At 32.8% G+C, this 12,168-nt stretch overlaps 1 protein-coding gene across 4 annotated transcripts; it reads left to right on the top strand.

The window, feature by feature from the left end:
- Positions 1-2,838: 2,838 nt before the first annotated feature.
- LOC145322317 (trypsin-1-like) lies at positions 2,839-11,948 on the top strand. 4 transcript variants are annotated; one of them, XM_080164272.1, is made up of 13 exons: positions 2,839-2,985; positions 3,321-3,372; positions 4,197-4,260; positions 4,518-4,574; positions 4,809-4,858; positions 5,346-5,439; positions 5,755-5,836; positions 6,576-6,654; positions 7,050-7,098; positions 7,299-7,329; positions 8,661-8,734; positions 10,717-10,777; positions 11,776-11,948. In XM_080164272.1, exons 1-13 carry the CDS (start codon positions 2,937-2,939, stop codon positions 11,928-11,930), a joined length of 897 nt encoding a protein of 298 aa, XP_080020398.1. In that variant the 5' UTR covers positions 2,839-2,936; the 3' UTR covers positions 11,931-11,948. The 4 variants fall into 4 exon arrangements, with proteins under 4 accessions (XP_080020398.1, XP_080020396.1, XP_080020397.1 ...); XM_080164270.1 differs by lacking the exon at positions 8,661-8,734 and adding an exon at positions 8,143-8,216; XM_080164271.1 differs by lacking the exon at positions 8,661-8,734 and adding an exon at positions 7,552-7,625.
- The last annotated feature ends 220 nt before the right edge of the window (positions 11,949-12,168 follow it).

The raw sequence follows: 12,168 nt of genomic DNA, 5'->3' as shown, positions 1-12,168 counted from the left end.
CAATGATAATATAGTGTGGTGTGCATACAACTCTGATAATTTTTTATACCTCCAATCAATAATAAATGATTCCGCAAATATCATATGTGCAAATTTCAATGAATAAAAATAAAAGTTAATAGTAAAATACCAAAAATAACGAGGTATTGCATCGTCTGTGATGATTTAATTGGTTTTGTCTTCGTTGCATCGTAACCAGCGTTTCGGAGCCGGAGCCGGGAGCAGCAACATTTTTAGTGGAGCTTTCGTTAAAAACGGCTTCGGCTCCAGATTAGCTAAAAATGATTTTTTAAAGTAATATTATAATTTGGCAACGGTCTATTTACATATAATAAACTGAAAAACTATTGTTACCTAACAAATGGACACACATCCTTCTACTTTTATATAGCTTTAATCAAATAAAAGCAAAATATTTTATATTATTTATTTATTTTATCAAATTCAATAATGAACAAAAATTGATATATTAATTTTAAGGTAGGAGCCGGAGCCGCATCAAAATTAAACGGCTCCGAAACGCTGATCGTAACAGATGATGCTAAAAATGGGAATGTCCTGGCTCAAAGACAAACTTATTACCATGCTCAATAAAAAGTCGTGCAATAGAAAATATGCCTGCCTGTAATGCAAGAAACTATACATTTACATAAATATTTTGATGTTATTATCATATGTAGTTTTAATGTCTTTAGACTGTCAAAATTATATCAGCCATGACCGAAATAATTATAAAATTAGCATGTCAATATTATGTCAGCCAAGATCACTTTCTATTAAAGCCATATAGTCGATACAATTGTCATTGTATTAATGATCCCTCAAGTCATATCATATTAATGGATTATTTGAGGAATTTTGATAAGATTGGGCCATTTTTCAATCTTTTAATTATTAAATACAAACTTTGAAAATCTTAGAAAAACGAACTCTTTGCTAACTTGTTTGAACACCATTAAAGTTTGGTCAATAATCTACAACAATCTGATCATAAAACGTGGCCTTCCACTTGCAAGTTTTATTTATGATTTGAGATATTATGGGAAAGCATGTGATAGGTGTTATTAGCTATAGGATAGCTTTACTTGGTAGATATGGGTTTTATGAAGTAATGCTTAAATATTTAATAGCGTTATTAGAATTACTTTTTACCAAATATCCCGAAGCATGATAATGACCCATATTGTAGAGAAGATAATAAAGGGAAAAGAAGGTTGCGGGTAAAATCCGTAAAAGTGTTTGTTTTATGGCTTAAAAATAGTAGTAGAATGATAATATTCACCAAATATGTGTATTTCTTATTGAAAAGAACTATAAACAACAATTTTTTTTTAAAGTTAACATAAATTTTTATCGTTCTACTACTGTTTTTAACTTGAAACACACAACCTTTACGGATTTTACCCGCAACCTACCTTTCCCTTTATAAATAAAAAATCACCAAAATTTTACAAGTGTAATTTACAGTCCAATGTCGTCCCCTTCTTCCCTGTTTTATATCTCGACGTAATGATGGAATATATCAATGACCAATATCAATTTTAAAATTTACCTAAAGTAGTAGCGCAGCTATGGAGACACTTAAACACCAGCACATAAAATGACATGTTCACATTAGTCTAAAACATAACATAATTTTCATATTAATGCACCCACATATAGATATTAAAAACCCCAGTAAATCTGCAATATACAAAAACCAAATTAATGAGAGAATAAAATCTTATTTACAAAGAACATAACATAATATATTTAATTTGCATGACATGAATAGCTTGTTATCATAATTAACTAAGCTTGGTAGGGAAGAGTCCTCATGGTCATATTGTCCTCTTGCCCACACACTGGTTTGTTATAGTTAGTTGCTTGTTATCATGACCTATAAATAGTCATCAAATTAATTATCACAACAATCAAGTACCAAACAGTGCCTCGTTAAGCATAGAACAACTCCCCCCTTTGTTTATAATAAAGTATACATTATGATCAACATAAAAACAAATACTTATACAATTATAGTTTTAATTAAGTAAGTCAAAGGACCAAAATTTATTTAGATCAACATAAAAACAAATACTTATACAATTATAGTTTTAATTAAGTAAGTCAAAGGACCAAAATTTATTTAGATCAACATAAAAACAAATACTTATACAATTATAGTTTTAATTAAGTAAGTCAAAGGACCAAAATTTATTTAGATCAACATAAAAACAAATTCTTATACAATTATAGTTTTAATGTAAGTCAAAGAACCAAAATTTATTCGGATAAAATTATATGTCGTCATACATAATGAAAAGATTTAATAGTTATTTCTCGTATCGTATTATAAACGGCTTTCCGCGGATAGAGAATGTACAATTATGAGATTAAAACTAGTTTTTTTAGCCCCGAGGTGCCGAAGGCACCGGTTAAAAAAACTGGTTTTAATCTTATGATTGTACATTTTTATATTCGTAGAAAGCTGGATATAATACGATGCTAGACATAGTTTTTTCGTATGGATGAGAACCGGTTCCTATCCACCGGATTCGATTGAATACGAGAAAAAGTTATTCTAAAATTCCGCCGGTCTGTCTATTCATCTGTGAGAAACTGTGTATAACGGAATAAGATTTTTGTGTAGATTCCCAAGACAAATAAGCATCTACTTATAAATTACTTTTACTTACTAAATTTAAAGAAATAAGCATGATATTTTGTTGCAATTAGAGATTTTTTGAAAATAAATTTTTTCCTTCCCTAAATTGTTTTAAAATTGTGGGTATTCCTACTCATGTATATTGTCATCCTGTTTTCTTAATATTAAAAGATAAATATTAAATGAATTAAACAGAATTTTCTAAATGAAAGCTTAGAATTGTTATCTTTATTTTTTTAAATCGTTAAACAGTATTTAATATTTATATACAATAGTTTTTTTTCTTTCTAAAATGAAGAATTTTGTATTTGTGATTTTGTTATTATTTCTTTATTCGACAGGTATACTTTTTTTTTATCTATAATAAGAGTGGTAGTATGTCTTTCTGATTAAATGCTTAAGATATTGCTAACCTTTGCCCTTTAAAATACCCCTTTTAAAATAGGTTTAGGGAAGGTTTAAAAAAAATTGTGGGGAGGATACCTCAACCCTCCATAGAGAAATCACCTCTAGAATAAACCCCCCATAAAAAATATCAAATTTTTTTCATTTTAATACTAAAATCAAAAGTGGAGGGGCGTATTATCCGCTTTTTTCCCCTCGATTTTTCCTCTCGGGGCGTAACCGTGTTTTTTTATTATTTAGTAATTTATTATATCAAAATGATTTCTTTCAGATTGTAGAAAAATAACAAGAAAAGTAAGGAATAAATCACAACTTACATCAAGGATCATATTCACACAAATTATCTTATTATACATTTTTTAACATCTATAACAAAATTTTAATTTATTCAAAATGGAAATGTGTAAACTTTCTAAACAATAAAATGACCGGATTGTTCCAACTCTTGTTCCTATTGGTTCAATTAATGGAATGTTCATCTAGTCTTTCCATATTTATTGTCTGTAGTCAGGTTTGTAGGAATCGAGTAGATGGCTAATTTTGTTCTTATTTCAAAAACAGCTTATATTTGCCATGGAGAAAAAATACTAAACTTAGTGCTTTCCCTTAAAGTGCATATAGAGCACTGAAACTACCTTTGATATTTTTCATAAATATTGAAAATAAGGTGAGGTAGCTAACCATTATAGTGGACACAACCCAATCTTTCCAGATTTTGTATAATTTAATAAGAAAAAAAGAGATGGGAGAAAAGGGGGTTTTCCCCATCTCTTTTGAAGAGATTTTCTTCCCCCCTTCCCTTTTTCGGGAAAGAAAAATATGACGTCACTGGAGTCGTGTTCCTCAAAAAATTATACAAAATCTGGAAAGATTGGGTTGTGTCATTATAGTAAAGCCTCAAAGTTGGTGGTGTTATACCTTAGGTGCCCTAACCCTGCGGGACATATGCCTGCGGTGTCTTAAACCTTCGATGCTACCTAATAAAACCATACCTAATCTGACACAAAGTAAAAAAAATATAAACCAAAATTGCCCCTTTCTTATTTTATATTCATTTAAAGATAAGGAGAGGGAAGTTCTCAACAAGACACTTTGAGGGAATATGCCCTAAATTATATACCAATTTGAGTAATGAAATGAACTGCAGATATCATGGTGGAGGCAAAATAGTTGGAGGCCAAGATGCCAGTTATGGACAATTTCCTTACCAGGTAGTATTTTGTATTTTCCTGGAAAGTGAATGGTGAAGATTATGACACTTCAAAGCATAACTCATTCATTATATACTTATTGATGGAGGGCATAGACAAGTCACAATATTGAAAAGACATAGGAAGCGTGATTTTAAAATAAGTATTCGTCTCTGTTTTTGTCTTCTTTATGACATCTGACCATCTGCTCTATAACTCATTTTGTCCGTTTGATCATCCATGATTATTGATGTTTTCATCCTAGCTATTATTTGTAGGCAGCCTTGATTTGGGGGATGGGAGATGGATGGACAGGAATATTCTACTGTGGAGGAATGGATATAGATTACGTGGATATTGTGGAAAATTCTCCAGTACCCTGATAAAAGTTTCTTCCAGCTGGCTAATGTAACGATATTCCCCACCACCAATAATTTTACCCAATCCTCTCCCCTGACCAATATATAGGAACATGTAGACCAACATCTGAGGATTATATGAGCAACCTAAATGAACGGCAAAATTTTCTTGCCACAATATCCACTTAATATTTATCCATTTGTGGAGGATCTTTGATCAACAAGGATTGGGTGGTTACAGCTGCTCATTGCTGTTCTGGGTAATTGTCGATTTTTGCCTCTTTATACTAATTTTTACACCCCTAGAGGCCTTGAAGGAAGGGAATGAGGTAGTAAGTTAACTTTCATTTTTAAAAAAGAAAAAAAAAATTTGGGGGGGGAGGGTTATTTTTTTAGGGTCTTGTGAGGGTGGAGGTACCCCCCCAAAAAAATAGTTATAAACCTTCCCTGGACCTATAAAAGGCTTCACTCTAAAGAAACCATATATGTCCTACGGCTTACAAGATCTTAAGCTTCAGACAGACAGATAGCCATCCTGTTACTTTTAGAAAAGGGTTTATGTGTGATAAATCAAATGTTAATCAAAAATAGAATAATAGAATGTTCTATGACAAAACTTTTAAAGATTTAAACAGGACCCTCACAACCACATCCTTTAGTCTTCTACATAATTTAGGTTCAACTATTTTTCTATACACATTTTACCATTATGAACGCTAACTTCCTATTATTTTTATTTTTATTTAGTGATGAGGAAAGCCCAGAAAATGTTGGAGTAGTGCTAGGAAACCATCAACTGTTTCAAAATGATGCTGAACAACAAACTATTGTTGCTTCAAGGAAAATGATATAACCATGGCTATAATTAGTTGTAGAGAAGCTTCTTTTTTCCTTGATTTTCCTAGAGAATGGATTTTAGCTACCCATTTTTTTACCTCTTAAAAAATGGAGGGTTTTTCGACCTCTCATTACTAATTACTCTCATCCCTAATCCTGCAGGGTTATGAAGTCCCAAATATAACCCAACCTTACCATAAGGAATAAAAATACCTAAACCCTCTTTATTTTAAAAATGATGAGAGAGAGGGGTATAAGTGCTTAACAAGGGGCTTTGATTGATAACGCTAACTTGTTATATTTTTATTTAACTACCAGGGTGATAATACATGAAGATTTTGATTACTACACCTTGGAGAATGATATCTGCTTGATTAAGCTCAGCCAACCTGCACAGCTTGGTAAGATATCTTGTAATCATTGGACTAGCCTAGAAGTTAGGATTTCCTTTGCCAATAATTCAGAGACACCCTCTCCTAAACAGCCAATAGAAAAACAGCGGAGGAACAACTATTATTGTACAAAGGGAAAAGTAGCTTGTGCAATATTGCGTAAAACTGTGAGTAAGCTTACAGTCAAAAGTAATATAACTATTTATAGCTCACTCATTATATGAATGATATAAAAAAAATAACATTGTGAGTAAGTTTCCTATCAAAAGCGATTATTAAGTCTAACTGTTCTTTATATTGACAAAACGCATAGTATAATTAAATGCATATTTAATAACAGTTAGACATAATAATCGCGTTTGATTGGAAACTTACTCACAATTTTACACGATATTGCACAAGTTACTTCTCCCTTTTAGTTAGAAAATGATGTATTTTTTTTATATCATTCGTATGAGTGAGCTATAGTTATATTACTTAGGTATAAAAAGCTTTGTTAGCTTAAATTATATCGTGTAAAAAATTCTTCAATCGTGTAATGTAAATCATAAGACAAAAAATGTATTTAAGGACAGAAGCTTAAAATTGGATTTGGTACAATATCATGAAATTACCTTTATCTTAAGGTAGCTGATCTATAATCCATAAATGCTCAATACCCCTTAAAAAAACTACCCAATATGACATTTGTATTTTTAAAAATCTATCAATGAGAATCATCTACATAAATATTTCAAATTGTTTTTAGGACCTAAAGTTGATAAGATAGATTTACCAGAAACTAATGATCCAGAAATAGAGGCTGGAGTTCTTTGCACAGTATCAGGAACATTTAATCAATCAAAACCTCAACATACATACAACACGTATTTGTATGTAATTCATTGTCTGAAAGTCGGGTACGTCTAATCAGTAATCAGTGCTGTGTAATGAGTTAATTTAATAACCCCCCGGGCCCCCCCCCCCCACCCACTCATGTTAATTTTTTAAACTTCAGTTAGCTTCATGCACCATTTTATCTCTCTCCCTCTAACAGTAATTAAACCACTTATATAACACCCCCCCCCCCCTCCTCCCACCAAAACAAACTAAAAAATCTTGGACAATCTTGCTGAAAGTCCAACATAAAGCATTCTCTGTCTTTTTTATGACTTACTATTTCATGGTTGCATATTTATTTACAGTATGTGTTTTATTTGATTGTTGTATTGTGATTTATAGGCTGGGGAAATACCGAAGAAAATGGTTCTCTGTCAGATATTCTTCAATATGTAAGAAGTTCAAATCAAGCATTTAAGTAAATAATATCTTTCCATAATTTGTATTTTAATTAGGAGATATTTCCCTCGATCCTGAGTCAACAGAAAAAAAGCCAGTTTCTTTCTTATTTATTTTTAAGGTTTCCCAGAGAGAAAAAAAACATTTTTAAATAGCTGGACAATTAAATCATCAATCATATGAATTTTTATAGGTTGATGTGCCAGTGGTTGGAGATCTTGAGTGTAATGTTGCCTACAGTGGAGAGATAGTTGAATCTATGCTTTGTGCTGGTGAAACTGGTAAAGATTCTTGCCAGGTAATGTTGCTAATTGTGGAGAGATAGTTGAAACTATGCTTTGTGCTGGTGAAACTGGTAAAGATTCTTGCCAGGTAATGTTGCTTATTGTGGAGAGATAGTTGAAACTATGCTTTGTGCTGGTGAAACTAGTAAAGATTCTTGCCAGGTAATGTTGCTTACAGTGGAGAGATAGTTGAAACTATGCTTTGTGCTGGAGAAACTGGTAAAGATTCTTGTCAGGTAATGTTGTCTATAGCGGAGAGATAGTTGAAACTATGCTTTGTGCTGGTGAAACTGGTAAAGATTCTTGCCAGGTAATGTTGCCTCCAGTGGAGAGATAGTTGAATCTATGCTTTGTGCTGGTGAAACTGGTAAAGATTCTTGCCAGGTAATGTTGCTTACAGTGGGAAGATAGTTCAAACTATGCTTTGTGCTGGTAAAACTAGTAAAGATTCTTGCCAAGTAATGCTGCCTACAGTGGAGAGATAGTTGAAACTATGCTTTGTACTGGTAAAACTGGTAAAGATTCTTGCCAGGTAATATTGCCTATAGTATAGAGATAGTTGAAACTATGCTTTGTGCTGGTGAAACTGGTAAATATTCTTGCCAGGTATATTGCTTACATTGGGAAGATAGTTGAAACTATGCTTTGTGCTGGTGAAACTAGTAAAGATTCTTGCCAGGTAATGTTGCCTACAGTGGAGAGATAGTTGAAACTATGCTTTGTGCTGGTGAAACTGGTAAAGATTCTTGCCAGATAATGTTGCCTACAGTGGAGAGATAGTTGAAACTATGCTTTGTGCTGGTGAAACTGGTAAAGATTCTTGCCAGGTAATGTTGCTTATTGTGGAGAGATAGTTGAAACTATGCTTTGTGCTGGTGAAACTAGTAAAGATTCTTGCCAGGTAATGTTGCTTACAGTGGGGAGATAGTTGAAACTATGCTTTGTGCTGGTGAAACTAGTAAAGATTCTTGCCAGGTAATGTTGCTTACAGTGGGAAAATAGTTCAAACTATGCTTTGTGCTGGAGAAACTGGTAAAGATTCTTGCCAGGTAATGCTGCCTACAGTGGAGAGATAGTTGAAACTATGCTTTGTGCTGGTGAAACTAATAAAGATTATTGCCAGGTAATATTTTCTATAGTGGAGAGATAGTTGAAACTATGCTTTGTGCTGGTGAAACTGGTAAAGATTCTTGCCAGGTAATGTTGCTTACAGTGGAGAGATAGTTGAAACTATGCTTTGTGCTGGTGAAACTGGAAACGATTCTTGTCAGGTAATTTTGCTTACAGTGGAGAGATAGTTGAAACTATGCTTTGTGCTGGTGAAACTGGAAAAGATTCTTGCCAGGTAATGTTGTCTACAGTGGAGAGATAGTTGAGACAATGATTTGTGCTGATGAAACGTGTACAGATTCTTGCCAGGTAAAATTTCAATTTGTATTAGGTTTTTTCTAATCATAGACTATCAGTTCTTTTAAGATTTATTAGTTTATTACTTCTTTTTGTTTAAATTGCCAGTCAAAAATACACTAAACAAAATATATTTTACCGTTATTCTTTTTAGTGTAATGGTAATTTTACTTTGTGAATTTGTGCAGCATATCTAAAGTAGTAAAAGTTGAGATTTTGATTCATTTCAACTTAAATGTTGAAATTGCACTCATGTCACACTGCTAAAAAATAAGGAAAAGCTAAATGTAATTATATTGATAACAAAGCAAACCATTTTAGAGTTTGGTCTGTCAATAAGATATATCCTTGACAGAAACCTTAAATCAATCAAAAAATATGTTTTCAATCTAAAATAAATAAGATTAAAATCATTTTCTAAAAACTTTTTAGGTGCTCTCATACAAAGTACTTTCCTAGACATTGATCCAATGATCACCCCTTATTTTGAAAAAAAATTTTTAAAAAGGTAGAGGGGGGGTCAGGTGAAGTAGGGTTTTCATTGCTCAATGTTCTTTAAGGGGTTATTATGTTACTAATATAATAACTTTATAAACCCAGTGTGGTTGCAAATATATTTTACATGTTATTTCCTTTTCTCTATTTTCTATTTGAATTCCGCCATAAATCTTGAATTTCTCACAGAAAGAGACAATTTAAAGATGGCTTAGCTGGGAATATCCCTGTTATTGTTGGTGGAGAGTACTCATTCACGTCCAGGGGGGGGGGGATAAAAAGCTGGTTACCCCTTCCCCCCCCCCTAAAATTTTGAAACTCCTTAATTTATCCCCAACAAAATTTTTAAAAGTACATTAGGTTAACCCCTCAAACATTTGAAACCCATCATTTTAATACCCTCAATAAATGCTTGGACGTCCTTCAGATTACACTTCCACCCCTTTAACTTGAATATTGATTATAAAAATGAATTTTGCTTTATTAATGTTTAAGGTTAGGTCGGAACGGAGTAGACCCCCCCCCCCCCCCCTCAAGGGTGGGAGAACAATCGCTTTGCCTACATCATATTTTTCTCTCTTCGTATCCTTATGTAAAATTAAAAGGATTTCTGTCTTGCTGTCTCCTAAACTGTCTTTACTGAAGGATCTTTTTAGCCAATGCAATGGACCGATATGGTTTTCCTTTAAATCTAAGCTTCCCTTATGTCCTAGAGAGGTTCATAACTATTTTGGGGAGGGTATCTCCACCCTCCCAACCTAAGTGGGAAAAGTGGATTGGGGTAAAATGGTCCAATACCAGAAGTGAGGAGTTTACCGCTTAGCTTTACACAAATCACATTAGTTTTATTCTTGTATTCAGAGGAACAAAATTACAAATAAAACTAAAATTTAATCAAATAAATGTTTTAACTGTTTTGCTTTAAAAATAAATAATAGAATCTTTAATTCTTCTCAAAACCTTTCTTTCTGTTTTTTGAGATCTTGCTCACAGCAAAACTTATTTTTATTTTATTGCAGTTGTTTTTTATTCCATGTTGTCCCAAGGGTAGGGGAACTGCCACTAATCCTCTTATATAAAGTAATAAGGTTTTTTGTCTAAAGCTTGAGATCTCAATAACTGCTGAATCTATAGGTTTTCTATTTTATGTACTGTAATAGTTTTAGGTTATTTCATTTTCAAGTTTATATCTGGGGAGGTTTTAAACTATTTTACTAACAAATCTCTGCACCTTTGAATACATAGCCACAGGATCCTAGCAGCTAGTGTAAGATAAAGTAGTAGGATGTATGATTATGTTTTTTTTCTGTACCCACTGAAACAAATACATGTAGTATCTTATTTGCTACATGCTGATAAATTATCATCAAACGGATAATATTTATATATTGCAATAACCTTTAATGGGTGAATTATATTTTGCAGGGTGATTCTGGCGGTCCTTTGGCCTGTGCCAGTGGTGCTGGAGGCAAGAAGGTGCTCACAGGTAAATGGATTTATTGTAACTTGGATCTTACTCCAGATAATCATGTACTCTTATAAAGTAAAACTTGTAGCTGGCTAAAATAACGATCCTCTGCCTTTACCCCATCCCCTCTCCTCTTACCGGATGAACAAAGTGACCAATAAGTGATGTCAATGTTAGCAACCTAAATTGACGACAAATTTCCGCCTGTCATAATATACACGTACAATCTACATTCATTGAAACTGTAAATATATTGTGCAGTAACTAATAGGCCAATACTGAAAGTATATTTTTTAGAAACCACTGAAAATTTTTATTTTATTATGTCGTCGGTTACGTCTTTAAGTGCTTTTTCAAAGTTATAACTTAAACCCTATCACACTTATAGGAAGTTCCATAAAAAGGAGGCTTTGCACGAAAACCTCAGGAGATGTAATAGAAGGTTGCATGACTGCTAAATTATATTGCAAATTAATATTTTGGAACAGATTTAGTTCGTGGTAAAATGTTCCTGGGATCGATTATCTCCTAAAATTACATCTACGTGGAGGCCAAACAACTAAACGAATATATTAAATTCGCACAAAATTTTAATCAGCCAAAGAAGGTCTACAAATAATCTGGAATAGCCATTACTCAACAATGTACAGTTAACGAAAACAGTAAAAGTGTCGAACTATGACGTCAGAAAAAATTAACAATTAACCAATAAGAGACCAGTATTCACTGTGTTAAAATATATAGCGGCCTCTCATTGGTAAATTGTTAATTTTTTCTGACGTCATAGTTCGACACTTTTACTGTTTTCCAGTTAACTCACAGCAAAATGTCAAGCTTCCCTAAGAGTCATTGTGGGCATAACATGTTTAATATGTTAAATATGTCTAAAAAGAATGATAAGAGGAGAAATGGGAAAGGAAACCCCTAAAAAAGAGATGAATTCAGGCGTATTTTTATGACGTCACAAATGACACTTTCCGTTTCTCCGCTGCACTAGTCAATGTTTGTATTTACAGGTATCGTGTCTTGGGGAGAAGGATGCGCCAGACCTGATAGACCTGGAGTTTACACTCAAACCAGATACTTCAGAGACTGGATTGATCAGACCATTGAAGATAATGAAATGTTTTTAATGTGTCAAAATCTGTCTGCCTTTCACTTTTGTTTTTAAATACACTTTTGTTCATTTTTCTAAAGTTTTATAACTGCATCGTATTATAGACAGCTTTCCGCGGATATTAAAAAATGTATAATTAAAATCCAAGAGTCTAACAAAACTGGTATTAATTTTATGATTTTTATTTCAACATTTGTGGAATATTGTCTCTAAATTGATGCTATACATGATTTTTCAGTATGACTGAGAACCGGTTCTAATCCAGCGGATATTAATAGGTTTCGAAATAGCC

This window comes from Acartia tonsa, chromosome 6 (genome assembly GCF_053477335.1).
Source record: "Acartia tonsa isolate MP-2025a chromosome 6, ASM5347733v1, whole genome shotgun sequence".
Lineage (NCBI taxonomy): Eukaryota > Metazoa > Arthropoda > Copepoda > Calanoida > Acartiidae > Acartia > Acartia tonsa.
Note: the sequence above shows the minus strand (reverse complement) of the source record. Positions and strands in the feature narration are given on the sequence as shown.

Coding starts and splice junctions, on each gene's coding strand:
- LOC145322317 (XM_080164272.1), top strand. CDS start 2,937: ATGAAGAATTTTGTATTTGTGATTTTGTTATTATTTCTTTATTCGACA. Junction 7,099..7,298: donor TGTCAGATATTCTTCAATAT/GTAAGAAGTTCA, acceptor GAATTTTTATAG/GTTGATGTGCCAGTGGTTGG. Junction 8,735..10,716: donor CTGGAAAAGATTCTTGCCAG/GTAATGTTGTCT, acceptor TATATTTTGCAG/GGTGATTCTGGCGGTCCTTT.